At 48.6% G+C, this 27,854-nt stretch overlaps 3 protein-coding genes across 15 annotated transcripts in view; 1 reads left to right on the top strand and 2 right to left on the bottom strand.

The window, feature by feature from the left end:
• Window positions 1-11,966, top strand: part of HERC1 (HECT and RLD domain containing E3 ubiquitin protein ligase family member 1) — a 204,735-nt gene extending 192,769 nt beyond the window's left edge. For all 10 annotated transcript variants that reach the window (XM_074366366.1, XM_074366364.1, XM_074366363.1 and 7 more), the window contains 8 exons: window positions 1,727-1,896; window positions 2,935-3,104; window positions 3,366-3,531; window positions 4,339-4,415; window positions 5,175-5,427; window positions 5,928-6,080; window positions 8,553-8,858; window positions 11,324-11,966. In XM_074366366.1, the coding sequence (XP_074222467.1) occupies window positions 1,727-1,896; window positions 2,935-3,104; window positions 3,366-3,531; window positions 4,339-4,415; window positions 5,175-5,427; window positions 5,928-6,080; window positions 8,553-8,858; window positions 11,324-11,509 (1,481 nt within the window). In that variant the 3' untranslated portion in view covers window positions 11,510-11,966. The remainder of the gene's footprint in view (window positions 1-1,726; window positions 1,897-2,934; window positions 3,105-3,365; window positions 3,532-4,338; window positions 4,416-5,174; window positions 5,428-5,927; window positions 6,081-8,552; window positions 8,859-11,323) is intronic.
• A 5,012-nt stretch (window positions 11,967-16,978) lies between these two features.
• FBXL22 (F-box and leucine rich repeat protein 22) lies at window positions 16,979-21,519 on the bottom strand. The gene is made up of 2 exons (XM_074366378.1): window positions 21,183-21,519; window positions 16,979-18,143 (listed from the first exon to the last, which is right to left on the bottom strand). The coding sequence occupies exons 1-2, from the start codon at window positions 21,515-21,517 to the stop codon at window positions 17,798-17,800; spliced, it is 681 nt and encodes a 226-aa protein (XP_074222479.1). The 5' UTR covers window positions 21,518-21,519; the 3' UTR covers window positions 16,979-17,797.
• A 5,290-nt stretch (window positions 21,520-26,809) lies between these two features.
• USP3 (ubiquitin specific peptidase 3) overlaps window positions 26,810-27,854 on the bottom strand; it is an 84,100-nt gene continuing 83,055 nt past the window's right edge. For all 4 annotated transcript variants that reach the window (XM_074366373.1, XM_074366374.1, XM_074366375.1 and 1 more), the window contains one exon: window positions 26,810-27,597. In XM_074366373.1, the coding sequence (XP_074222474.1) occupies window positions 27,432-27,597 (166 nt within the window). In that variant the 3' untranslated portion in view covers window positions 26,810-27,431. The remainder of the gene's footprint in view (window positions 27,598-27,854) is intronic.

The following is a 27,854-nucleotide window of genomic DNA, read 5'->3' on the forward strand; positions in this document are numbered from 1 at the left end:
AGTTTTAGAGCACCAATTAAGTATAACTAAGTATTTTTTTATATGTAAAAGTGATGAGTTGTAGCTTTCTAAGACATGCTGTTAGGAATAAAGGTGAAAAGCCCTGAGATCGCTTGTCAAATTCTTCACCCCAGTCAACCGATTGAAACATGATGTTGTCTGTACATTGACAGAGGAAAAAAAAAAAACCAGACTGTTAACCATTTTACTCCAGGGTGTGGCAGGACTAATTGGCTGTTTCTATGTTTTGTGTGTTTTTCTTTTTAGTTTATCATGACATCCTTATAGATCTACAACAAAATAAAGAAAAGAAAATGCATATTTGTGTAGTTAACACCCTACTCAGCAACTGGATCCATCTTCTGTTCCCCACAAACGTAACCATTGCCTTAAGTGTGATATTTATCATTCTTAATGCATTTCTTCATATTTGGGCTATTTATTCCCCAGACCCTCAAGCTCTTTCTAAAACCATCCTCTGGCATCTGAGGCACTAGAACGTCCCTGAAGTGACCTTGTGCCTGGGAGCTCAGCATTCTCATCCCTTTTTGGGAACCTCTCTATTTCTTAGAGGGGTCTTTGGGAAGCACTCCCTATGGAGATTATTTTCTCTTAGATACCATAAGAGAGTGAGGTAGGACTGCCAAGTAGATTTCAAACAAGCAGGAGATGGTTTCTGGTTAATAGAACCCAGAATGATCAGCGCTGCCCGTGTACTGACAGTTTCAGGTACTCAGGGGCCTCTTCAGCTTCCAGTGGGATTTCCTCTTCTGCTTCAGGACAAAGACCATACAGCGTAGGGGCTAAAGGTTCAAACTCTGGAACCACATTGCCCAGGTTGAATCCTGGCTCCTCCACTTTGAGCTGAGTGACATTGCGACTCAGTTTCCTTGTCTGTAAAAGGAGGGTAATAATAGCACCTATTGTATGTAAAGAGCTATAGGAGCGAATGAACCAATTCATGTGAAGCTCTTAGAACAATGCCAGGCACACAAAAGTGCTCAGCAAGTGTTAACTTTTAGTAATAGTAGGAAAATGCCTCTGAGAATTGAGCTGTACGAAGCTTTACTTACAGGAAACTCAAATAAGTTGAGTATCTCATTCTTAGTCTTTTGTGCATTTGTGTAAGAGGATAACCACGGGTACTGTCCTTGTAGTCTGTGCTTTTATAGAGCTCTTATGCTCCTAGTAGAAAGCCTCCATGAGTCCTAGGCCTGTATCTTTCATTCTGTCATGGTCACTTTCTGTCAGATCCCTGGGGAGTGTGGGAGGTGGCTCTGCTGAATTACCCATTTCCACTTTCCAGAACTGCCTACCTAGTCCTGGCCCACATCTTGTGTTATTATGAAGATGACAGTTACTGAATATGAAAGAAAGAATTTGTTTTGTTTTTTGTTTTTTTGTGAAGGGACTGTTTAAGTCTCAGTGTTAAATGGGAAACTAAATTAAAGGAGGAAGAAACAAATTTTCATAATGATAAATAAAAAGATGTTTTTAAAGACCAGCACAAGTACATCAAAAAATTAAGGTGAATTGATGGATAGAGGAATTGTTAAATACATAATAAAGCAAATATAGCAAAATATTGATTATCAGATTTAGGTGGTTGGAATTGGTATTCATTGTACACTTATCTCAACTTCTGTGTACGTTTGAAATTTTTCAAAACACTACAAATGAAAACAATGCATTTTCCTTTACAAGTGTACATTTGCATCCTGGGCAGGTGTGTCCGTACCCCTGCAGCTGGGCCTGCCCGACGCAGTGCCGCCCCAGTACGGGGCCCTGAGGGAGGTGAGCATTCACACCGCGAGGGCCAGGCTCCGGCTGCTTTACCACTTCTCTGACCTCATGTACTCGTCCTGGAGGCTCCTGAACCTCAGCCCCAACAACCAGGTAACATGCTGGCGTGGGAAGAAGCAGTGCCCGTGGCATGCTCGCTAGGTCCCAGGGCCTTTTTCTTAGCCTTCAGAAAATTCTTCCAAGGCTAATGCTTTTAACTCTCAGCTCTCAAGAGATGTAGAAGGGGCAGCAGTTCTGTGCCCATTTTACTGCTGATTTAAGGGCAGTCCAGATACAGGTAGTCATGCTCTTGGGCACAGAGTGGTCTTCCTTCTGTGTTTTGGTTTATCCAAAGTTCAAGGAAGTATGAATGCCTAAGCATGTATTCTCTACAAAATCTAGTATATGATTTTAAAACTTAAGCACAGAAAGATGTTAGCACCACAGTCATGGTGGTTATGTGAGTGAGTCTGAGAAATTTAGGAGACTTCTTGCTCTCTCTTGTAAGTGGGGGAGATAAAGTAAATTTGGCTATTTGATTGCCTTTATAGAACACTCTAGTAATTTAGGAAGAAGGCAAGCTGGCTGTGTTTGTTTGTTTGTTTAATGTGTAGACATGCCTGCCACAATGTGTATTGGTCTGTAAATCTGTCAGTCAAGAATCCTTTGGGTAACCAGTCATGAGCATATGACAGATCTGGCAAATCATTGTTAGAATTATATAATCAACCAGGCAACAGAATACTGTGAAGCACTAAACAGAGCATTAGAAAACTGTTGGTAATGAGTGGGAGAAATGTTATGATATAAAGTGAAGTGAGAAAAGCAGCAGAAAATCGTATAAATTGTATGAGCTGAACAAAATGCGAAAAGGAAGGAAACTGGAAGGAAATAGATGAAAGTGTTCATGGGGCCGTCTCCATATGGTAGGATTATGGATGATTTTATTTGTGTGCTTGTGGGTGTGTCCTTTTCTGTATTTTCTAAGTTTTTGAAAATTATGTTTTATCAGAAAAACATATTTTGAAAAAGTTGCTGATAATGACTAATACTCAGGTTTACGCTTTTAAAGTACATTTCTAAAAGTGAGAAGTGTTATTTCTTTTAAGCCTTAGCTTGAACCGTCTCTGCTAAGCTAACTTTCTGTTACAGAACAGTACGTCTCATTATAATGCTGGAACGTGGGGCATTGTGCAGGGACAGCTTCGGCCTCTGTTAGCTCCAAGAGTCTACACCCTCCCGATGGTGCGCTCTATAGGAAAAACCATGGTTCAAGGCAAAAACTATGGACCTCAAATTACTGTAAAGAGGATATCAACCAGGTTAGCATATGCATATGTGTTTCTAACTAGCATTTTTTTAGGTGGATGTTATTACTAATTCCTGTGAGCCTTAGTTTCCTCACTTGTAAAGTAGGATAGTAACAGTATTTATATCAGTACCCAGTGTGGTTACAGTGGGCCTCGCACAGTGTTTGGCTGTTGTTAAGCTGGCCTGTTCATTCATTGATGCGAAAATGTTTTCAAGTGACTTTTGTGGTTTGGAAGAGTTGTATTTCACTCCGTTTTCCTTTTCTTTTAAAGAGGACGGAAGTGTAAGCCCATCTTTGTTCAGATAGCGAGACAAGTAGTTAAACTGAATGCATCAGACCTCCGCCTGCCCTCCCGAGCGTGGAAGGTTAAGCTGGTTGGAGAAGGGGCTGATGACGCTGGAGGAGTGTTTGATGACACGATCACAGAGATGTGCCAGGTACATTCATGCAGTGTCCCTGCTGAGTTGTCCACTCAAGCACTGGCCATTTTACTGTTTCCAGTGATTACTCTGTCTGGCATGTCTTTATAAATGTAAGCAAGAATGCATTTGTGAGCCTTGCATGAAGTCATACTGTTAATGATGTAGAGGTGAATTATTGCAAGAGTCTGTGAAACTTTGTGACGATACCTTACTGAATAAGTGCCATCTACCAGTGACCATCTGCTGTGCCGCATAACACTGGCAGAGGAACCAGCAACACCACACGTTTGCATTTATTTACCAGACAAATCCAGGGCCACCCATGAGCTCCAATTTATTTTGGTGCTTTTAGAATAAAGTAGAACTGCCAGGAAAATGAGAAAAATAAGTCTTAAGAGTTTGAACCAGTTCATATTTTAAGATCTGCACTGGCAGCTTTGCTTCCACAGATCAGCTCTGACCCTTCCAGCTTTGCCTGGTACCAAGAGTTTTCTGATAAATCCTGTGATTGAAATAATACTTGACTGTCATTTATTAAGTTTGTTTGAATATCACTCTACCCTGCTCACAGATACCCCAGCTCCTGCCTGGATTTACTTTTTCATCGTAGCTCTACATACTGCAGGATATTTTCTACATGGAGAAGTTCCTAAATTCGTTTCAAATTACAACCACAGAAATGACTGTAGAGATAGCTGGTTGTCATCTAGCATTACAAATTCTTCAATATGTCTTTTCAGTATGACCTTTAATGTAATTGGTTCATTTTCTTGATGCATTTGTCATGTCTAAAAAAAAAAAATGTTTTTCTTTCTTCTCCAGGAACTTGAAACTGGTATTGTTGACCTTCTTATACCCTCTCCCAATGCTACTGCAGAAGTGGGTTACAATAGGGACAGGTAAGGGCAGTCAGCAGGTGACTGCCTGCAATAATACATTTATTGAGTGCTTACAGTATGCCAGGCACTGTTCTAAGGGCTTTGCATGTATTATCGCATTGAATCCTCACTAACTCTAAGGAATAGGAACTGTAAGTACTCCCTTTTCACAGATCTCCTACAGATAGGAAGCTGAAGCACTTCCATCATGACTTGTTGTTTATTATGGGACCAACTCAAGGATAATATAGAGAGGTAGAGGAAACTCAGACTTGGTAATGAAACCAGATTTGTTTTGTGTTTCTGAAGGCCTACATGGCCGCCCCTCAATGAATTAAAATTCATTAAAAAGCTTTGCTATGCTGTATCATAGTACTTCATATTTGTAATTGTGTATTATTCCTATATTTGTCAAATTTTTTTTTATTTTGAATCCTGCTTCATGGACTTGTGAATGATAAATGAGATGATTTGAGGAAATAGGGCATCCTTGAGCAGACAGCTTAAAAAGTAATAGATCTTTCACTTATCCTTTTTTGGTTCTTCCAAAAATATTTCAAACTATAGTCCCTGTGCTGTACAAAACAATAGCCACAGACCACATGTGGCTGTTGAGCACTTGAAATGTGGCTAGAGGAGCTGAAGAACTGAATTTTAAATTTCATTCCACTAAGTTAAGTAGCCCCATGTAACTAATGACTAATGCTATAGCTGTTTGATAACTTACTTCTAATAGAAATGAGGAAAACTTTGTTTGAAATATTTCCTTTAATTCTGCAGGTTCCTTTTTAACCCCTCTGCCTGTCTTGATGAGCACCTAATGCAGTTTAAGTTCTTGGGCATTTTAATGGGGGTTGCCATTCGCACAAAGAAGCCTCTGGACCTCCACTTGGCCCCTCTGGTGTGGAAACAGCTGTGCTGCGTCCCACTCACACTGGAAGACCTGGAGGAGGTGGACCTGCTCTACGTGCAGACCCTCAACAGCATTCTTCACATTGAAGACAGCGGGATTACCGAGGAGAGTTTCCATGAGGTACATCCTGGCTGGTCCATGTTACTGCTGGTGTTGACTAGAATTTTTCCGTGTAAAACTCAGATGCGGTCTTCTACTTGCTGTCTGGCTGACCCACGCCATAGCCCATTGCTGTCCTTGGCAGCTCAACCCCAGCAGTTTAAATAGCTGCTAACAGATAGAGTCAGCACCAGGACCCAGCTTCTGCTCCTTCCCTTTTGATCCCATTCTCTGCCTGGTAGAGTGCAGGACAGAGAGAACCCAGGAGGAGAGGGAGGCCTTGTGTGACCAGAGTTCATCAAACCTGGTTTGGAGCCAGAGGGATTCAACCTCAGTTTTTAATCACTGCCAGATTAGTCAGCACATTCCCTGCTGATCAAGTAGCCTGACCAGCTCTCTCAGTTGCCTTGTTTTTATCCTTAAAGTTTTTGATTTTGTTGCTGATTTGCTGTATTTGTGTGAAACACACTTTTTGTTGTCATTTCTGTCATGGAGTAAATTCTTTTTTCTTGTATTCTTAGATGATTCCTCTTGATTCTTTTGTTGGCCAGAGCGCTGATGGCAAAATGGTTCCTATAATCCCTGGTGGGAATAGTATCCCACTCACATTCTCCAACAGGAAGGAGTATGTGGAGCGGGCCATTGAGTATCGGCTTCATGAAATGGATCGGCAGGTGAGTTGAAACATTTTGGGAGGTGCATGTGAGTTTGCATATTTGTCTCCAAACAAGAGCAGTCTGCTTTCTACTATTTGGCGTATGAATTCACTGTTGATTAATTTGCATCTATATTTCAACCCCTATTCAGACACTTTTCAGGCCATTTCTCAGGACCTGCTATGTCCTTACTCAGAGCCTTAGGTGAGCTCTGAATCAATCACTGGTTGGATTGAGGCCAAGCTCTCAACTCAGGCCTTCAGAACCTACCTTCTCACTCTTCCCCAGTCCTGTTTGTCTTTGTGTCTTACTGCCCCCCAGCCCAGGGTCCCCACTCGAGCTGGGTCAGTCAGGGTCCATGTGAATGACCCCCTAAACACTGGTCTGGCAATTCCACATGAGTGCCTTTCCCCCTCCTGCTGCAGTCCTTCGACCCTCAGCTGAGAATGCTCCTCTCCAGACCAACCTTCCTCCAGGTCTGTAACTGTAGAGGTCTTTTTTGTTACCTAGAAATTCCTCAGGGTATCACATACTCCTTGTTGTGGTCTAAGAACTAGACTACAGAGTTTGGTCTTTTTTTTTCAGTTAGCGTGTAGGATATTGAATGAAGAATGTAGTTCCTATATATAACCTGTATATCCTTGTTTTATGCTGATACGTAGTAAGCATTTAATAAATGATGGGAGTATGATGAGTGACCATAGAAATGAATATTATCTCCAAAAATGGTGGCTTTCATTATACAGTCCTTAATAGCTACTTCAGTAGTATCTTATTTGCAGAACATGTTGGGCTCTTCCCAAGAGCTGGATGCGGGCTCTGAGGCTGTATGCTAATTGGGAGCATATATATCCTACACCCTTCTCTCCCGGTTTCTTCTTTGACTCTGACTTTGGGCCACGTCTCATCAGAATACTCTATCCCTTAGCTTAGTGAGGGTGGGTCCTGTCAGTGATGCTGTTTACACAGGGCTTAGGGCTTATCTCCAGTTCTTGAATATTTTTCAATCTGCACAGAGTGAACAACTGACTAAAAATGTATCGATCAGCTCCTGCGTGCCAGGTGTGGTTCACGGCACCCTCGTGTGCAGTTTCTCCCCTAGTTGCTCTGTGACGTAGGGATTACCGTCACCCCTTCACAGAGTGCAGAGGAATGAAGGGTGTACTCAAGGCAGAGCCACGTTCAGCTGCGGGGTCCAGGCTCGTGCTAGCCCGTCCTCTGAGGGTCAGGTTGACCTTCCGCTCTCCATCAGCTGTGCTCTGCTCTGCCCTGGCTTTGTTCCATTCTTGGTAACAAGGCCTTCTTCCTCTTTCACTTCCTCTTCGTCTCTTAGAACCCCATATTCTTCCCATAGTTCTCCCCAGTTGTCCCTCACCCAAGCAGCCAGCCCTGTACTTCAGTCTCTTTTTTTTCCAGACAGCTTTTGGTTTCTATCCTACCAGGCATGACAGCTTGGTTTTTGGCAGAATTTGGCTGGGGTATTCCCTTTATTGTCAGTAGAGACTACCCTTGCTGCCAGTCCCTTCTTTATCCCTGGGCATGACGGCCTTGTACAGTCATAACTCCAGGGCCTTCCCCAAGGGGTGGCTCCTGTTCAGGGTCTCTGGTTTTGTTTTGTTTATGGCAGATGGTTTTGAGTTGGCCAAGAGTGGAGAAGTATTTATGAAACAAACCTCAGACAGTGATGGGTCTGTGTATAGAGGAGGCACTGCTGTGCAACCTTGGAGGGGTTTTTCCAAACAGACTGTGGACAGCCTCTAGCGGCGCCCTCTCGGCATTCCCCTCCTGACTACCCAGTCACACAGGCTTATTTAAAGTTCTCTTCATAATGTGAGCAGCCATTATTTGCCTTATTTTTTAGATGAAAAAAATTAACAGAAGTGGTGGAGCTGAGATTCAGGACTCAAGTCTCCTGATTAAATTCTCTGCCCTTTCTACTGGCTTCCTACAAAAGGACTTCTCAGTTTTACTTCCTTCTTTGTACTTGTCCAACTTTTTTTTTTTTTTTTTACAATTACCACAAATTATTTTTACAAACAGGATATAACTATTTTCAAAAGAAAATACAAATTATAGAAACAAAAGAAGCTCTAGACACATTCTCCAAGAGCTTCTCACCCTGATGAGAAGACGGGGTATACCCCACATAGCATAGTTGAACCGCCCACAGCCTTGTGTGATGAGGAGTATGAGTGGGTGGGGCTGGCCGCAGGGAGGGCCCCAGAGGACTGGGATGTCATGGGGGGAGGGAAAATGGGCTCCTGAATTGATTTGAACAAGGACTAGAAGGAGTGTCTGAGTCCCACAGGCAGAGAGGAGCTCAGACAAAGGGTCAAAGGCAAGGAAGGAGGGCCATGTGCAGTCACGCCAGTTCTGAGGGACAAGTAGAGGGTCTGGGAGCAGGTGAGCAGGCACGAAGTGCTCGGCCCGGTTGGGCCCACCAGGGGTGCCCAGTCCGCACACTGAACACACGCCCTCTCTGGGGAATAGGTGGCTGCGGTCCGAGAAGGGATGTCCTGGATCGTCCCTGTGCCGCTGCTGTCCCTCCTCACAGCAAAGCAGCTGGAGCAGATGGTGTGTGGCATGCCCGAGATCTCTGTAGAAGTCTTGAAGAAAGTGGTGCGGTACCGGGAGGTGGACGAGCAGCATCAGCTGGTGCAGTGGTTCTGGCACACGCTGGAGGAGTTCTCCAACGAGGAGCGGGTGCTTTTCATGAGGTTTGTGTCTGGAAGATCTCGACTACCAGCCAACACTGCTGACATTTCTCAGAGATTTCAAATCATGAAGGTTGATAGGGTAAGTAAGGTATTTTTTCCTTCCTTGATAACACCTGTCCTTACTGCTTCCTGTGGCTTGCGTGTTGGGAATACCAAACTGTGACCGTCAAGTAGGCCTGCCAGTTCAGGTTTAATGCTTGGAATTCCCAGATTTTTAAAAAATCATAGAAAAACCTGTTCAAAAACATCACATAACTTCAGTGAAAAAAGCCCTAAACGGATGTAGAAAGCACAGGATAACTAACAACCTTTGGTAAATCTTCCTGAGTGAAAGCTAAGCCTGGCAGAAGGGTCATCATGTTGCCTCTGCCTCTTGCTTCCCGCGCCTTTCCATTGTGTGACTTGCGCACTGGGACACGGCCTTGTTTACTTGTTTTCATGAAGATACTGTTCACTGGTGCATGTGCTGCAGAAGGAACGTGTTCCGTGGCTGCTTTGTGGTGTGTGCATCACGGAGCAGGCAGTGCGGCTTCTCGGTGGCCTGATGAAAGGCCCTGCCGCAGAGCCCCGGCCCAGCTGCTGTTTTGACAGATGGCTTAGGAATAAAAGGGCTTAGAGCCTTAAGTGCACGTTGCTGCCAGAGTCATCTTTCTCAAGCACCCATCTGACCATGTCACTCTCCTCCTTTCACACTGTTCAGGGGCCCCTTGTGTTGACTCCAGGACAGTCAGTCAGTCCTGTGCCGACTTTCTGATATCACCTCTTGACATTCAATGTGTTCCGGCCATAATAGGCTGCTTGCCTTTCTCCAGACAGACCATGCTGTTTTTAATCTTCTATGCCTTTGTGTAGGCTATTCCCTCTGCTTTAGTGAGTTCTCCTCCCACCCTTTTCTATCTGTGCCTGGCAAGCACTTATTCATACTTTAAGCCCAGCATCAGTGTCATCTCTTCCAGGAAGCCCTCCTGAATGCTTTCCTGTGCCCCTGACTATTTCTGATGGCAGACTTAGATCTCCTTATATCCACCTCCTAGACACTTGGTATACCCCCCAAATCCAGCATAAAGTTTGAAGTGTCTGTGTTCCCTCTTTCTCCTTCCCCTTCTCCCCAGGTGCTGGGTCCACGTGTTTATTCCGGAAACAGAAAGGGCCTCTCCACACAAGGGCCCTTCCAGCCAGTTTCATCAGGTTTCAGTGTGTGTCTTTCTGGTGTTTTTCCAGTGACTATTCCTGGAAGTTGCTGTAGTCAAAGCTGTCCCTTGCCTGCTGCCTCCCGAGGCTGCCTGCCTGGGTGCTACTCCTGGGCTAGACTTGCTGGAGAGGCCATGCACAGGAAGGGCTATGAAAGGGCCTTTCCATAAATTTTCTACATGACTTGCCAGAAACTATAAGTTGTAGATCTGTTTTGTTGCTTCAGAGAGAGGTAGGGAGGGGGAAATGGTTTGCTTCTATTCAACTTTGGAAAAAAGCCTTGCCTTCTCTCTGTCCCAGGCTACCCTGCCATCCCAGGAGTTAATCCACCACTAATCCCCTGCCTGGGAGGTTTTTAGCCTCTGAAGGCTGACCGCTATGGGTCTCTCCTTTGTGGCTTTTAAACCATTTCTCTAGTTTCCAAATCAGAGCCACCTGCTGACATCACTGGTCAGTGTCTGTGGGATGGGATTTTTCTGCGTTTGAGCTTTCTGTGTCACCGCTGGCTCTGGCACCACGAGGCTTCTGGGCCCTCCATCTCCTGCCTCTTCGAAATGCACTCACCTAATGTTGGGCTTTGAGGAGGATGAGGAGGGCTGGTTTCAAGGAGGTGAACAAGAAAGAGAGGGTGGCTTCTTTTTTAAAAAGTAGTCTTTAAAAAATTATAAAAACAATGTAAAGTTGTTACTGCCATTACAAATAGTTTGGGAAATAGTTGTGTTTACAGAGCAGGACAGTGTTTGCAGGGAGGGACAGGAGTTCTGTCTCTTTAGTGGTCGCCATTTTCACCTTTCAGCTTTGTGTACTTCCTCCCAGTCTTTGCCTCGAGCACACACATTTTTGCATGAACGCGTTTAGAATTTTGTATTCTGCTTTTTTCGCCTAACAATCTAACCCCAGCCCTTTCCTGTTTTACTGCTAATTATCATAACTATCATTTTACATAACCACATCGCCTGTCAGTCAATGGATGGGCTGGGATTTCACTCGCTGCCTCCTCACCTGGGCTCTGTGCTGGCAGCCATGGCACTGTGCAAACCGTGTGCCCTCAAATAACCCTGCCAGTCAGGGCTCTTCCTCACCGTGCCCGTGAGGGCACGGGAGGAGTGAGGACAGGAAAGAAGCGTCTCCGCCAAAAGCCTAGATGGTGCGGGACACCAGAGCCCGCACCCTGCCCGCTACGGCCAGTCTCTGCTCCCTCTCGGGGTGGCCGTGTGGTCAGCCGTGTCTGTGGGACCCACCTGAAGGCAGGGAGGATGCCCTCCCGACTCTGGGGGTGGTGGGAACGGGCAGCCCCGCTCCCCCAAGACACCCTGCTGCTGCAGCCACGGCTCTGGGTCTTTCTCTCCACAGCCTTACGACAGTCTGCCTACCTCACAGACCTGCTTCTTCCAGCTGAGGCTGCCCCCCTACTCTAGCCAGCCGGTCATGGCCGAGCGCCTGCGCTATGCCATCAACAACTGCCGCTCGATCGACATGGACAACTACATGCTGTCGCGGAACGTGGACAACGCCGAGGGCTCCGACACCGACTACTGACCACCAGGGCGCCGACGCCCCATTCTTCTCAGTAATGCTCACTTCCAATTTCATGTTGATAGACTTTTATGGTAACTACATAGATGTTTTAGGAACATAAATCGACATTATAAACAGTGGCCACATTTAGTTACTCTAAATGTAACAAAGAAACTAGATGTTTTTATTTTTCTGTGATTGTACAAAAAAAAATGACAAAGTGCTCTCAGTCAGGTTTTTTCCTCCATATTTTTGGTCAGTTTTGATAAGTTTGCATGGAACCATTTTGGTGCATTTTTAGTTGGGAATGGTACATTTTTGTAAACCCACCCAGTGAACACGAAATTGTACATTGTGTATAATTGTTCATTAGAAAGGACAGTTTTACATGAATATTCATATATTTATTTTGTTTTAATTTGAATTGCCTGTGCAGGGTTCCTTATGCAGAGAAATAAAGCGGATTCAGGAATCAGCACATGGAATGCTTTTGTTATTGGAGCTTCTGATGGAGACAGAGTGCGCCTTCAGGCTAGTCACACTCTGACAGCTTTCTGACCCTCGGAAACATTCTTCACACTGGGCTTTGCTTGGTGACATAGCAGAGGGCCACATGGGTGCAGCAGCCCCCGAGGTGGAAGCCCCTGTCTTCACTTGTTCTGTCATCCTTGGTCTGTCACTGTGTTCCCTCACTCCAGGGCCCTTGTGTCAGCCACGTGGCCCTTCCTTTTCACACTACCCTTTCTCCTCCTCCGTTGCTGGCTTAAAATGTCACATGCTAACAGGAGCCTTTCTTGTAGCCCCAGGAGACCTGGTACAGGATGGATCTCTGCTAGGCAAGGAGGAAGATACCCAGAGGAATGCAGTTCTGACCCCGCCTGTGAAAAAAACCACTGATGGAAATAAAAAGCAGGGCAGTTTACAGTAACGTGTCATCTGCACTGGAAGGGCAGCCAAACGGGAGGCGGACGGAAAGGACAGCTAATGCTAGGTAGGCACTAAGCATACATGAACAGGTGACCATGTGAATGAGTGAGTGAATGTGTGAATTAACATGAGAACGAATGAGTGGCTTCTGTCTCCTTGAATGAAGGATGGAGGGGAGTTGTGCAGGGCGGTGGGGAAGGGGTTATACCCTTGGTGCTTACACCCAGCCCTTGGAGGCTCTGGGCAGTGTGCTTGCTTGCTCAGTCATGTCAGAATGAGCGTGTGGTTCTGGGAGAAAGGGCCGTCTGGAGAGCAGCCATGAGGCTCCAGCTTCTGGGAGTGGGAACAGGAAGAGGGCAAGGCCTTTGGGTGGCTTGTCTCTTTTGTCCACTACAACTTCATGCCACGAGCCGCTTCTAGTATGCTTCATAGCCAAGGTCACGGCTGACAGCCTGCCCAAGGGAGGCACCAGACAGGGAGCCTTATGGGCAGTCATTTTCCACAAGGAAGGGAAAAGGCGTGTGTTTGTAAAGAGAAACTGGAAGGAAAATACGGTTCTGCTGGCTAAGATAATGCAGTGCGTAGATATTTCCCAGTGAATATGCCTGGTAATATTTAGAATGTTGACATCTTGGTTTTATGAAAGAGACTTCAGTTGGAGTTGTGTTTCAGAGAGAGACCGCAGCTTCTGGCGACCCCCGGAAGCCTTTAATACTTGATCTGAGAGCTGCTCTGAAAGGCTCTGTGCTTGAAGCACTGACTCGGCGGGTCGGAAGGCACTGCCCCGGCCACTGGGCCAGGAGGGAACTTTTCTTATAGAGGCCTCTGTGCTGCTGAGATCTGGGCAATGCCAGGAAGGGTCTCTTAGGGTCTTCTCAGATGGCTCCTGGTGACAAGTGACTCTTCCCTCTTGCTGGGCTGGGCTGAGAGTGTGCCGAGCTGAAGGCTACACCTGCAGTCTCGGAGAATATTTTAAATCAGAATAAGGCCTTGACCTTCGTGTGGCACTGGCCTTTGCTGCCTGTTTGCCCTGGACTGAGGGGACGGGCACTCAACAGCAGGCTGACAGTTATGGTTCCAGGTCTCACGTGCCAGGCCTAGTGGATGGGCTTCTCAGGAGGTCTAACCTGCCCAGACATCTTGGCTTTATAACAGATGCCATTTCTTTGCTGGAGACCTGTCATTCTTCTTCATTCTCTTGACTTGTGTAAGCTCCGGGAGAGAGGGGGAGGTGTGAGTCCCTGATCTGAGGAGTTGAAATGGGCCTAGTGCAGCTGTGTGTGTGTGTGTGTGGGGTCCCATAGTTCACTTTCAGCCCCCATTTAGGCTTAGGCCATTGTGTTGTTGTTGTTTGCTGGGCTCATTCAGTTAACAAGTCCTTGCAGTTTTTGTCACCTTTAAACAGTCTTGAGAGAACTTTGACCCTTAGCCTTCAAAATTTAAGATTTCCCCAGAGGCCCCTCAAGGTGCAGCTTGGTTCTCGGCCTCCCAGCTTTGTGGCCTTTGCCCAGCACTACCAGCCAGGTGAAACCTACATCTGGTGAACTTGGCTTTTAGCAAAAAGCAAGTCTTGGGCATTGAATCCCACAGCTGGAGGCATCTTAGGGCCGAGGGGTCAGATGATCTCTCCCTTTACAGACCAAGAATCTGAGTCCAGGAGAGGGAAAGTGCTGGATCACAGGTACTTACAGACTAGACCGGGGAGTCCTGGCTCCCTGTCAGCACACCAGTGGTGGCCTTGAGGGGGCTCAGTCAGTCCCCTGCAAACAGCCTGCGCCAAAACAGGCCAGCATGTCCCTATAAGACAAGCCTCAGAGCACGATGCCCCCCCAGCAGACTCTGCCTCCCAGAGAGCAATCTGGAGTCCCTGACCTCAAAGCCTGTGGCCCCAGTCTCTGCTGGCGCTGAGGTTCCTGCACAGACCAGCCAGTAAGACGTGGTGACTGGGGTTAGCCTCCCGCCAGGGGGCACTGTCCTGTCCTGGTGCTGAGGTTCTGCACCTTCCCCCTGACTTTCACTTTGCCTTGGCCAGAACTGAGTGAAAACAGCATTCAGGAGCTGGGGCGCGTCTGCAGTCTGTTCTAATGGAGGCTGTGAGAGCACAGATGACTCCCACGCCATCTCCAGGCAGCTCTGGAATCGAGTCAGGCTCCCAGCGCCCCCAGCTCAGCCTTCTCTGGACATGCATTGGGCTTCCTGACTCTGCCTTCGCTGAGCTGTGCCTGCTGATAGTAACCTTATGGGAGCTGGGCTCAGTCTTCCAGGCTCAGCTCAAAGGCTGTGTCCTCCACCAGGTGTTCCTATGTAAACCCAGCTTGCTGCTTCCTCAGGCCTGAGCCTTGTGGGTTCTGGCTTGGCTTTTCTAGCTCCCTGCAGATGTGGGATGCCTTTCCCTATGTCTGCCTTTCAGGCACCACACATTTGGACACAGTCTCATCGCAGTATCACAAACAGGGTACGGTCCTATTTTACAAATAGAGGAACGGAGGCTCAGAGAAGTCATAACTTGTCAGAAGTTATGGATGGCAGAGCTGAGAGAGCACTCCAGACACCCTGCTCTCTACCTGTCTTCTGACTAGAGGACTCTCTTGAGGTAGGCCTGGCCCAGCCCATGGCCAACAGCCTGTAAATGTTTGTGAGATGAATGAGTTGGTGGATTAATCAGGCATGCAGTGCCCCTAGTTCTATGAAAATCTAAGAGAAGTCATTGAAAGGTGTTTTTAGATTAAGCAGGGCACTGTGTTCTGTCCAGTGCTCTACTCAGTGCCTGGTGATGTGAACAGTGACTGTTAGAAGGCAGAGTGGAGAGTCACCTCAGGTGGCCCCGGGCTCAGGGAGCCAAAGCTCCCGAGGAGGGGGCGGGGCCGAATTAGAGCCTCAGAAACAATGCTGGACACAGCTGTCCGCACAGCTTTCGTTCCATGATCACTGCAGTCCTGGTATGTGGGGGTTTACTATGCATCAAAGGGAACTGCACCCTTATTTATGAAAGAGCTTCTGTGGGAAAAGGAACCTCAGGGGAATGCAGGTTACCCACATTCAAGCTGAACTTACAGTGACCTCTGCTTTACAAACACAATCTCATAATCCTTAAAAAAACTCTGCAAGGAAGATTCTTTAGCCATCCCAACACACAGATAAGAAAGCTGAGGTTTAGAGAGGGTTCTTCTGCCCTTGGTCAGGGGAGAACTAGAAACCAGGAATCCATTGTTTCCCAGACTGAACCACCAATTTAAGGCAAACATGACCTCTGGGAATTGGGGCTTATCAGAGATGATGAAAGCAAAGCCCTGGGCTTTAAGTGGCTCCATTTTAAACATTTAACTCCCTGGAAGGCAGAGCTTTCTTTCAACATTGTTTGCAGTAGTGGTTGAAAATTTAAATCCAGGCAAAGCCTCTCTCCGGAGCCCAGAGCAGTGATGGGTAAACTGCAAAGTCATGGAAGCAGCCTAGGTTTCACAGGCTAGTGGTGGGCCCTCCCATTCCACTGCAGCTGGTGGCCTGGTGAGGCTGGCTCTCACCACCCAGGAATGAGGAGGGATTATGCCGGCCGGCCTGGCTCTGTGGCTACTGGTTTCTGGGCTAAGCTCTGGTGCAACCAGGGGCCCAGGGGCAGCAATTGAGGCCTTCAGCAGTCCTTGGAGGGGTTTGAGCTGGTTGGAGTGCTGCTTGCCTGCCCACAGGTTCTGCCTGGAGAAATTAGTGCCTCTGGGCCTTCACATGGATTATCATCTTGGGGCCTGGCTTCTGCTGGGGTAGGCTGGGTGGAGCATCTTCAGCTCTCATTTCATCCTCATAATGATAATAACCTGTGAGGCCTCCCTCATCCCTTTTTTCTCTGCCTCTCCTGCTCGCCTTTCCTCCCCACTCTGCTGCAGCCATACTGACCTCCGAGGTATTCCTATAACATAGGAATGCATACACAGGAATAACAGCCATGCTCCTAGTCTGGGGCCTCTGCACTGGGCAGTTCCCTCTGCCTGGAATATTTTCCTTCCAAATGCTCCCTCTCTCACTTTGTTTCTCAAATGTCACCTTCTCAATAGGGCTTAATATTGGTCGACCCCTTTTAAGTTGCTTCCCCCTCTCCCAGCACTTGCCAGCAATCCTCAGATACCCTCTTACCCTGTGTTTCCCCTCTCCTCCAGTACTTACTATCTTCTTAGACACCAATTACTGTCTCTTGCCCTACTAGAACGTAAGCTCCTTGAGAATAGAATGTCTCTTTTTCCTTGCTGTTTTCCCAATATTTGGCAACGAATTAAGGTACCTGTGAGTAAGGATCAGAGCCCCTTTAACAAGAAACACCTGGCCTCAGGTAGTTATAGGGCCTTGGTCTCAGCTGGTGATGGGAGGAGCCAGACCACAATCCTCCCTGCCTTCTCCCCTTGCCCAAAGTTTCCTCCACCACCACCCCCTCTCGTGTACCTGGGACCAAGAGATTGCTCGATGACCGAGAGACTTTGGTGGCTAAAGGTGAGACATCAGACTAAAGCCCTGAAATTGAAGTCCAGGCGTGTGCCCACGTCCAGCAAATCTAGCAGGTAAAATTTTAACTTTGCATCAGCTTTTAACGGTTTTATTATCAAAGGATTTAACCAGGGCTGCTGCTTTTGTTTTTAAGTCTTTGCTTTAGGCTTTTCAAATGACCCCCCCCCCCTTTATTATGGGAAAACGGTAGAAAATAAGGATAACAATGCAATTTGTGAAAGAATCACATCGACAGTCGGATTTTCTAGAATTGCGTCTGCAGTCACTCCTAGGAATGCATCTGCCCAAAAGCAGGCGAGTGGGCTGGGCTGGGCTGGGCTGGGCGTGGAGCAAAGGCCCTGCGGGAGCCTAGGTAGCCGGTTGGACGGCTCCCTCGGTCCCTGCGCCCGCGATTCCTCTCCTCCCGCTGTGGTAGCACCGAGATCACTCGCAGGACCGCTGGGCCGGGGTGGGGGTGGTCACTCTTCCCCGTTCCCAGGGCGCCCTGCGCTTGGCCAGCTCGGAGCCCGGCGGCCGCCCAGCGAGCGGCCGGCGAGCTCGGGGTGGCCCCGCCTCCCCGCCCTGGTTATTTTCACCCCTCTCCTTCCGAAGCCTCAGCCCCCGAGGATGGGCTAGGGCCTCCTGCCACTGCGGGTCGAGCCAGGAAGAGAACCCGGTGCGCAGGGCGGACAGGGAAGGATGCTAGTGTTCAGTGAGAAACACCTGAGTGTTTTCCTATTCCGCCACCTGATCTCGCAGTCAGCCCATGTATAAAATCGTAATGTGAGGTAGGCGTTTGTATCCCCGTGTTGGCTGCGGATGTGACGGCAGTCTAGGAACTAGAGTTCGAAGCCACGTCGCTCCTTCCCCCCGGAGGCCCAGGACAGGTGTCTTCCCCACGGCGGGACAGGCCTAGCGCAGCAGCAGCTTGCGGAGGGCGGCGCTGGGCGCGTGGGGGCCGCGCGGGGGCTGGTCGGGGATCATGGCTGCGCTGTGCTCGGCGCGCAGAGTCAGGCGCGGGCACGCGGCGCGCAGGCGGCGCAGGCCGGCCGCGCTCACGTTGCGGCAGAAGTCCACGTGCAGCGTCTGCAGCGCGCGCCCGTGCGCCGCCACGGCCGTCAGCGTGCGGTTGGTGATGCGCGCGCAGTTCTCCAGGCGCAGCGCGCGCAGGCGCGGGCAGCAGCGCAGCAGACGCGCCAGGCAGTCGTCTGTGACGTGGCCGCAGCCCGACAGCGTGACGGATGCCAGGTTGGGGCACCTGCGGAGAGAACGCGGTGACCGCGGGCTGGGGCCTTGGAGGGTGCGGTTAGCGTGGTAGCGCGCGGCCGCCGCAGGCCACGCCCCGTCCCGGAGCTCCCTGGTTGGTTGGTCCCCGCGCCAGTTCTGGGAGACCCGGCAGGGCCCCCAGCGTTTTACAGAGGAGGAACGGGCACAGCGGGTTTCAGGAACTTGTCCGCGGTGACACAGCCGGGATCTGATCCAGGGCTTCTGTCTCTTCCCCTGCTTTTTCTGCTACTCCACACCACCATATTTGCCTCTGCCTGGGCTCTTAGTCCCAGGAGCCCCCACTGGAGAACCAAGTCCCAGTCCTGTTGTGGGCTTAGGGGATGCTGGTTGCAGGAGGGACGACTGTACTTCCTTTGGTTTTCTACGGACTTGAGTGTGGGTGAGGGAAGCAGTGCATGGTGACCGTTCCAGTCTAGCTTCAAACCCTGGAGGCCCTGATGCTCCTGACAGTAGGGAACTAGGAGGAAGGGTGTCCTGTGGGGTGGCTTAGAGACAGGTCCATTTCAACCCTTGAGGCCATGGGAGGAGGTCTCCGAGTTTTGGCTGTGGGTTCTAAGCACCTGATTTCAGCTCCGTTGAGTGGGGCAGTAACTGCAACCCCACTGGAAAAGGTCAGGAACCAGGGGTAGCTAGACCCAGGCCTGAAGTGGTACAATCAGGGGCATGGGTAGCTTGTCCAGAAAGCTTGGGGGTCTCTCTGCCCTACCTTACCAGCACCTGCTGGAGAGAGAGACCTTGAGCAAAGTTGGACTTGGCTTATTTGTGGTGTTAACTTGATTAAGTTACTCATTGAACCTTAGTTTACCTTGGAGGGGGGTGGGGCACGGCAGGGAGGAATAATGCCTACCAGTGGGGTGATTGTGAGGTTTAAGTGAGATTTGGGGTGTCAAGAACCTTCACAGGGTATTCTCTAGGCAATTGTAACCCATTATTTCCCTGGAGCAAGCAGAACCAGACTGCTTCCAGTCCAGAAGGACTTGTCTGGTGGGTGCAGGATTTGGCTTCTTGTAGGCAGAGGGAGCTGGAGTCTGGCCCCGGGATTTTCCCTTTCCCCATCAGTCTCCCCCATAGTCCCTTGACTACACCTGTCTGGGCCAGCTCAGCTTCCTTGTGCCGAAGGAAGGAAGGAAGAAAGAAAATAGACTGAGCATGGCCACATCCATACACTGAGTACATCCCTTCTTCCTGAGTTCCCATGCCTTCCTTAGTCTTCACATCAACCCTCCACCCCAGTTTTGTGAAAGAGGAAACTGGCCCAGGGAGCTCAGGTGATTTGTCTCTGACTTACTTGCTTTGTGACCCAGGACAAAGGTGTGAACCACCTCATCATCAGGTGGGAGAAATTATTACCTTTAGGGTGGTTGTAAGGATTAAGAAGGTGTTCAAGCCCAAAGGTGTTAAATGATCCCTTCCTCTAAGAATCTGGAATAATGCTGATGCAGGAAGAAACCAGAGAGAGAAGGAGCCAGCGCCCTCCCTGCCCTGCCGTCTTCAGCTGTTCCTCTCAACACCTCCCCCCACCAAGCTGATTACTGGAAGAACTAGATTTAGTGGATACTCAACAATACTATGTGCCAGTGCTGCTCTGTCTTTAAATCCTTTTAGCCTGTGAGATGAGGTAATTTATCCCATTTTACAGATGAAGAAATGAGGTTGAAAGTGTCTAAATATTTGGGCTGGGGTCACATGTTCAAATGTAGCAGAAGTGGGGGACTCAGCACAGAACCTTGACCACAGAGCCCTTTGGTTTTATGTGTGACACTAGGGACCCTTGCTGTGCATACACAGTGGCCTGGAAGGTCCGCTCCACACCTTGCTGGTTGAGGCGATTAAACCTGGTTCTCTTACAAGAATGGAACAACTTCAGGGCAAGCCCCACTACCCCCAATATATGTCACCCTCCTGTCTGAGTCTGGGCCTTGTTGAACCCATCAAAATGGCAGTGTCCTGTCCAGCCCCAAGCCCATCTTCTGTTTTCTTCCTACTGCCTTAGGGGGAAAAAAAAAAGGGGGGGTGGGGCCACTACATTATTTCCTTTGATTCCTTGCCGGGCTGCTAGGATACAGCAGCTGTTAAACCTGGGTGGCAGCAAATTGGCTGAACTTAGTAACCAAGGGAGTGCCTTTCCTCAGAGGCAGGACAGGAACAGTAAAAGCTCAGCGAGAGCCTGGCTGAAGACATATGTTCTTGCTTGGAGTTCGCTGGGCAGGAGGCTGTGACTGTAAAGGGAGTCTTGCCTGTGGCTCAGCCTCTGTGCCCGGGGTGGGTTGACACATCAAATACAAGATGTATTTGGGGTGTACTTGTGCCAAACATTATTCCATCTACCTGAAATCAAATTTAACTGGGCCTCTTGAATTTTTATTCGCTGAAATTCGGCAATCATAGACTATGGAGCAAATGACATAACCTCGCAGAGCTTTGGTTTACTCATTTGAAGACTTAGGCTAAGACACTCTGTCCTTCTACTGTAGAGATTAGTTAACCATTATTTATCTAATAAGGAAACCATTATTTATCGCTACCCCTGCTCCCAGGACCTTGCTCGGTTCCGCTAACCCAGGGCACCCTAGTTCTGCTTCCTCAGCTGCATTTCACAGGGTTTGCTTCCCAGGGGCAAAGTAAGGAGTGAGCTGATTGCTGAATGTTGGAACCTTTTCCTGGGGCCTGACCTTGAAAACTGAGGCCTAGCTGGACCCACCCATCACTTAATGGGTGCCAGGGAGGACAGCTGCCTGGAAGGCAGGGACAGCAGAAGCCTAGTTCTTCCTTTCTGCAGAAGCAGCTCGAGGACGTGTGAGGCTAGGGGGAGGACTGGCACCTGTTTTCCCCCGTGATGTTACGCATCGTCTGAGGACTGTGCTGTGCACGGGCCTGGGAGGCCTACCTTGGGCCTAGTCTGGGGCTCCCTGAGGCGGAGCCATCCTGGTCTGTAATTGGCTCTTCCCTGCCCACAGAGGCCTCAGAGAGCTCTGGATGGCAGAGCCGGCAGAGCTGGCATGTGGCCTACCTGTCGCACACCTGGAGGAGGAAATCATTGACCAGGCTCTCGTGGCGGCTGCAGATGCTCCTCTGGAGGGCGCTCTTGAGCCAGTCCTCAATGCTGCACACCTGCACGCGGCTGGAGTGCCAGCAGATGGAGAGGCTCCGGAGCGCCGGGCTCAGGAGGAAGTTGTCCTTCTTGAGTTCTGTTAGGGAACGGAAGTGCAGCAGGGGCCAGAGTGCGGGGTCCTCAAAGACGTCCTGGAGCTGGGGGCAGGTGCTGGCAAGGTTCTTCCTGCTGTCCCTGTCCAGGAAGGAGAAGAGGTGCAGCAGGCACTCCCGGTTGAGCTGGGTGATGTGCATGGTGCGCGGCAGCCACTGAGTGTGGCTGGAGCCCAGGGACCTGACCTACCTCCTGCCGCTCCTCCCCAGCTCTGGGCTGGTGGACATATATGGTTGAGGAATGGTGTTTATTTTTGGCCAGCAACTGGTGCGGCCGCTCTGAGGAACGGGGAAGCCAGGACCCAGACATACGTGCAGCAGTCTGTGGCTCAGCTTCTGTTCAGAGGAATTGAAAATCCTGGCAGAAAAGCAGCATATATTGAAGTTAAATAGCTTCCTTAAAAGGGATTTTTCTTTTCTTTTTAGCTGACAGTGGTGTTACGCAGAGAGCTCTTTTGGCTTTTCCCGAGGCATTTTCACTCAAGCTGGCTGGTAGACCCCTCTGTCTGCGCTTGCAGTCTGTACTCACTGGGAGGGACTGTAATTGTAAACAGTATCTGTTCATATTTTCTAGGACATCAATATGAGTCTTTTGCTCTGTTCTTAGTGGGATGAAACCTGTTGTCTATAAAGAGCTAAGGGTGACAGTTTTGTGCTCAGAGATATAAGCAGAAGCCATGGGTAACGCCTCTTTTTTTCTGATACTTTTGCTCAGTAGTGGTAGTTCCCAGAATAGGCTAAATTATTCCAATCGTGCTGCCTCCTCCAGGCAAAGGGATTTCCTTGGTCTCCCAACTGGCTCTATTCTTACCCTGAGTTGTTTCAAGAAAGATTTATCTTAAGTAGCTTCTCTCTCCAAGGTTCTTCTGTGTGTTTGTGTCACATCTTAAGTTCACTTGGCGTTACATTTTTCCAGTGGTGTGCTCTGCTGTATCGAGCCTGTATTTCCCAAAATGTCAGGATGAATGAGGTCGCTTTTATTACAAAACTTTTGAGACAACTTTAAATTGAAGTATTTCAGTCTGAGCTTGCCCTTTGAGCCAGCCACACACCATCCTCCTTACGTCCTCAGTTCCTGGCAGTAAGGAGCATTAAGTTCTCCCTCCCTGAAGTAACTGAGAGTTTCATCCACGGATCCATTATCTAATACCGCTTTGCTCCCAGTCCTTCGGCCGACACTACCACAGTCCCGGACCCTCCTGTGAACTGCCGGCTCCGTGTACTGGCTGGTTGGTTTGGGGGTCAGTGGTGAGGTGAGGAACCGGCTTGTCCTCTGCTAGACCAGCGAACAGCACCTCGGGGGCTACCTTTGCTCCTTCTCCCCTGTAATTGGAATTGGAAGGAATGGCACCCTCTCCTGGAACTACAGCCTGCTAGGCCTGGTGCAGCTGTGCCTGTAAAAGCAGAACGCAGCCAAGGAAGGACGGGGGCCGCTCCAGCCCACTCCTGTGTCCTCTGGGCCTCAGCTACCCAAACATTGACAAGGTGAAGTGGAAGGGGTGTCTTTTCTTAAAAACAACATAAATCAAGAAACAGCTAAATGGAAGAAGTGTTTCTCAAGGAAAGGATAACTAGCTACTGCTAATGTTTCAAGCTAATCATTTTAGCTATTCAGAGTTTCAGCGGACAGCCACAGTCCCTCTCTGGGCTCTCATTGTGCTCATCCACGCAGAAGGCAGTGCTGCAGCGCAGTCGGGTTTAGTAGGAAGCCTCATCTCCGCGTTCCCTCCCAGATCCTTTCCAAACCAGTACTTGTCGGAGCGCTGACCCCTGGGTCTTTCACCTTCTTAAAAGGCAGAGCATTGAGCGTGCCGGCCACAGCGGGGAGTCACCTTGGTCCCTGCGGCTTCCCAGCCTAATTCCTGCAGCCCTGCACGAGCAGCAGGAGACGGGCCGGGCGAGCGGTGGGGCTTGGCCCCTCTGCCGCTTCTGGGTTGGGGGAAGCATCCCAGAACGCAGGGGGGCCCGCGCGCTGGCCTGCCTGCAGGGAGGGGCCTGGCTTGCGGCCGGGGTGCTGTGATGCCAGCGCCCTGCCTCTTGCTCCTTGGCTGCGGCAGCGGCAGCGGCAGCGGCACAGCCTCTGAGCAGCGCAGCGGCCAAGAGGAAGCGTGCGATACGGGAGCTGAAGGCAAAATTGTTTGGGTTGCAGGCGCCTCTGTCTTCAATTTTAGAAGACTGATATGAACAGCCAAATAGATAACAGAAAAATGCTGGGTGTAGACACAGGGTGGTTCTTGTTTCTTCGGTTTGCAGGGGGCATGGGGAAGCCAGGCGGTGTTCAGGAGCTTACCGTAAAGCAGAACGTGTATTTTTTAACAGCACTTATTTGGCCTCTTTGACTTTAAAAGGTGATCCTTTGCTCAGAACCCCAGAGCTGGTTCCTCAGGGTAGAATCTGGCTCTGAAGGAGGCAAGTGGGCCTCAGTTTTATACAGTCAGTGTCACGAGGAAAGACAGGATGAAGTCCCTTAGCGAGGGTGCCTGACTGCAGGCACTAGAGGAGCGCTCCGACCACCACCTGCCCCTTGGGGTCACTCCAGCAGCCCCTCATGGTGAGGGGTTTGTGAAAACCCACTACTCTCTTTTGACAGACTCACAAGGCCTGGAGCTGGAGCCGGTGCCTCATGTACTTTGCTCCACTGAAAAGTGTTCAGAAATAATGTCAAAAGAAAAGAGACCAGATCTTTAATGATATTTCCATAAAACAGTTCAGGCTGGTGAAGCAGAAAAGGGATGTGATTACAACGTAAATGAAATTGATCACTTGCACAGTTAATCCTCTCAGCATCATACAAACTAGGTTTTAGCGGGAATGATCACATCACAGCCCAGCCATGCTGGTGGAGGGCAGCCTGGAGTCGGCCGCAGGCAGACCTGAGGGGGAAGGTGTGCACCCGGTGAGGCCACGCCAGACCCTGGGCTGCAGCACGCCGCCACCACCCGCCCCCCTGCCTTGCTGGGGGCGCCCTCCTGCAGCCACACGCTAGTCACCTGGGACACACGTCCTGGCTGCAGAAGCTTCCCCAGGGCCCGAGTGGAAAGGCCACGTCAGCAACAGAGGGAATGTGAGAGAAATCAGAGGACGATGGAGGTGGGATGAGTGGATCTAAGCAGACGTTCATACACTAACCCAGTGAAGGAGAGGTTTGGCTTCAGGAAATAAGCATGTCCCCAACCCCAGAAACCAAGCTGCTGAGGAGGTTCCACAGGTGAGATACACATTTAACACTTAACCCGGGCCGTACGCTTTGCTGGTTTAATTCTGTGACATTTGTCATCACTAGACACTGAGCAGAATACAGTGGATAAGCAAAGGTTTCTCCACCATGGAGAGAGATTTGTGATGTCACACACTGTCCCTGTCACCCACCTGTGTGGGAGGACTTCTGAGCAAGTTTTCTTGTTCCAAAGAGCCCTGTGACTCGGCACGAGGCCCTGCCTCAGCACGAGCTCGAGTGAGAAGCCACACACGTGCTAGAGGCGACGCGGCACAAAGGAAGAGCCCTGAAGAGCACAAAGGTCAGCCTTTGAAGTAGGTGTGATAAGGCGGCACAGTTAAATTTTAAAATACAAATAGGCACATTTACATCACTGGTGTTCAAGTGCACAGTTCAGATGGATCCAGTCACTTTTCCAAAGGACCTTTGTGATATCCTTAAAACACTTCTGCTGAAGTAAAAGAAAGAAAAACACTACAAAATTCAAAGGGGAGATATGTTCATCTCCTACACCGACAGTGTTGCCCATCGAGGACCAGTTCCCCAACAAAGGAGTCTAGTCTGTTGTAAGTTCCATCTGGTATAAAGGCCACTTTCCCCCATCAGCACTGCCCGAGGCTTCCTTGTTGGAGTTATAACCACTGCCTATTCAGAGACTGATGATCTAAGCCTGTGTTAGAAGTTACAGCTGTGTGCCTTCGAAGCAAAAGGGCCTGGATTCATAAGAGCAAGATCAAAGGAGATGCACATTTCAAGTTCGATGAAATGTGTTAATGTACTGATATAGATCAAACTATGTGAAACTTGTCATTTTTGTAGATCAAAAATCAAATATAATTTCATGTAGCTTGACCTGTGTAATTCAGCATTGTAAGCTATTTTAAATACATGCTTCCTTCTTAGTTATCCTCTGTGCTCTCTGTGTCTAAGTTCTAAACATGACGGCAAAGCCTTTTTCTCTGGAGTGAAAGTGCAGAGCAGGCTGTCTAAGAGAACTCTGCGCACGGGTGGAGCTGTCCCAGGCCTGCCCGGTCCTGTGCCAGGTGTGGCCGCTGAGCACTTGAAATGTGGCCAGTGTGACTGAAGAACTGGGTTTTTAATAAAAATGAACATGTAATGACCCACATACGGCCAGTGACCGCTGTACTGGCTAGTACAAGTTTACACACAGTTGTAATTTGCTCCTGGTCATATTAAAGTGCTTCACAGATGTATTCTGCTCTGAGAAAATGTGGGATTATCCAGCTAGTATTAAAGTGGAAGTGGAGCATGTCACTCCTACAACTTCAGATGTCCGACCTAGGAGGAGAGCCACCAGACCTTTTTTTTTTTTTTTTACATTCATACACTTAAGAAACTCTGGGCCGTTTTTTCTTTTAACAGAAGAAACAAAATTAACAAAAAGCCTGGTTGGCTGGCTTAATATGAAATACATCCTGCCCCTTGTAACAAGCGTAGAGAACTGGGAAGGGAGGAGAATACTGGTTGGGACAAGGAGTGAACACGAAAATGTGCGCGGCCCCAGCCCACAGGCCCATCTGGAGGCCCTTCCTTCTCATGAACTTGCACATCATGCCCCGAGCGCCCTAAGGTCAGCGGGCTGGCCTGGAGCACTTGGCAGAAATCACAGTTACCTTCATAGATGGGATTCTGGTTCCAGACTTGAAGTTGAGTTGAATCTAAATAGTGCTGGTACCTGTTTTCCTTGAAAACAACTTTAAAACAAAGGCTACTAAACTCAAGAAAAGAAACCTTACTTCATGCAAAGTGAGAATGTTTTCATCTTGCTCTGCTATCAGGATAGGCCAATGAGGGTTATTAAAACTTACAGAGTAGGAAAAACTCTAGTTTCCTTCGGTGGAAACAGACCCCACGGTGTTGCCTGAAGTGCAGGTGCAGTCAGAATCAATTCTGAGGTTATCGTCTCAGCCTCAGATGGCCAAGCAAGCAGCAGCACTGACGTGGGTGTGCAGTTCATCCCAGAGCCGCAGCTAAGCGGGGACCTAGGCGCTGGCTCAGAAGGGCAGACGGAGCTATGGTTTCATCACACCGGACGACACCTGGATACATGTAGCTGAGTCACAGAGTTTTTTAAAGACTTAAGTGTATTTGGTCTTACTTGGACTTTTCCATACCCGTCTCCTCCATGAAAACACAAAAAATGTCCCAAAACCAGAAGGAAAAAGAATAAGTAATTTTTGAATTTGCAGTATAGGTACAACTGAACCAACAAATTTATTTAATGGGTGCTGATAAACAGCAGCTTTGAGAGGTACCAAGAGCAGCAGTCACCCGGTCTACGTAATGATGCCCTTCATTACCGTTTACAAGCAAAGAGAATGATTACTGAGCAGTCACTGAGATCTCGTGGCCACAGGCTACGTGCACACATGATCCTTGACTTAGAGCCAACCTGATCTCCACCACAGCTGTAGGAAGGCAGCAGGCGGTGACTCTGCTCTTCACCATCAGGAACACGTCTTGCTTTCGGCATGTGAGAGTACAAAGCATTGATGTAAATGTGCCTCAGAGTGAGAACTGAAAACAGTAATATAAAAAAGTCAAGTAGAACTAAGTTCCTGAAACTACATATAAAAACTGAATTATTACAACTAAAGCAGCAAATCAAAATATCTGCTGAGGTTTTCTGGTAAAACTAAAAAAAAAAAAATTAGTTGGTGCCCATGTTCAATAAGTCACTACCATTGACAAAATAAAACTAAACTCAAAATAGGAAACTGAAAAGTGCATAATGAAATTAAATCTTGGATCAAGTATTTATGGAAAATTGGAAATGTTTGTCCGGTATAGTTGATGAATAATGATTTGGAGGAGGTATTAAAGTTTATCCGATCCAGCTTTAGCCTGGCGTTCCACATAAAATAGGATGTAGGCCTTGGCCTTCACCACGGTGTCTTCATCAGTCAGCGTTACAGTACTGTCATTGAAATGGAACCAGCGGCCTTCATGAGTTGCATATGCCGTGTAATGTCCAGAACCGACTCTGCAAGGGAAAGTCAAATGATCAAAGGAAAAGACTATAGAAATCACAAAGGGATCTGTACAACCATATAAATTATTAGATAAGCAATACATTTTAATAAGTACTGTTATTTAAGAACCAATTCTGGAGACTTGTAGTTTAAGAAGGTTGATTGAGCTCACATATTTATCATTGCAAAACCCACTGAAATGACCAGGATTATACTGACCCTGGAAAGCAGGGGAGAGAGCTGTGGACTGACTAGAAATTGAGGGTTT

Source organism: Camelus bactrianus, chromosome 6, assembly GCF_048773025.1.
Source record: "Camelus bactrianus isolate YW-2024 breed Bactrian camel chromosome 6, ASM4877302v1, whole genome shotgun sequence".
NCBI lineage: Eukaryota > Metazoa > Chordata > Mammalia > Artiodactyla > Camelidae > Camelus > Camelus bactrianus.

Bases quoted from the DNA above. Each gene is read 5' to 3' on its own strand.
- FBXL22 (XM_074366378.1), bottom strand. From the start codon at position 21,517: ATGCACATCACCCAGCTCAACCGGGAGTGCCTGCTGCACCTCTTCTCC. The intron at 18,144-21,182 runs GTAGGCCACATG...TTCTCTCCGCAG, and splicing joins CTCCTCCAGGTGTGCGACAG to GTGCCCCAACCTGGCATCCG.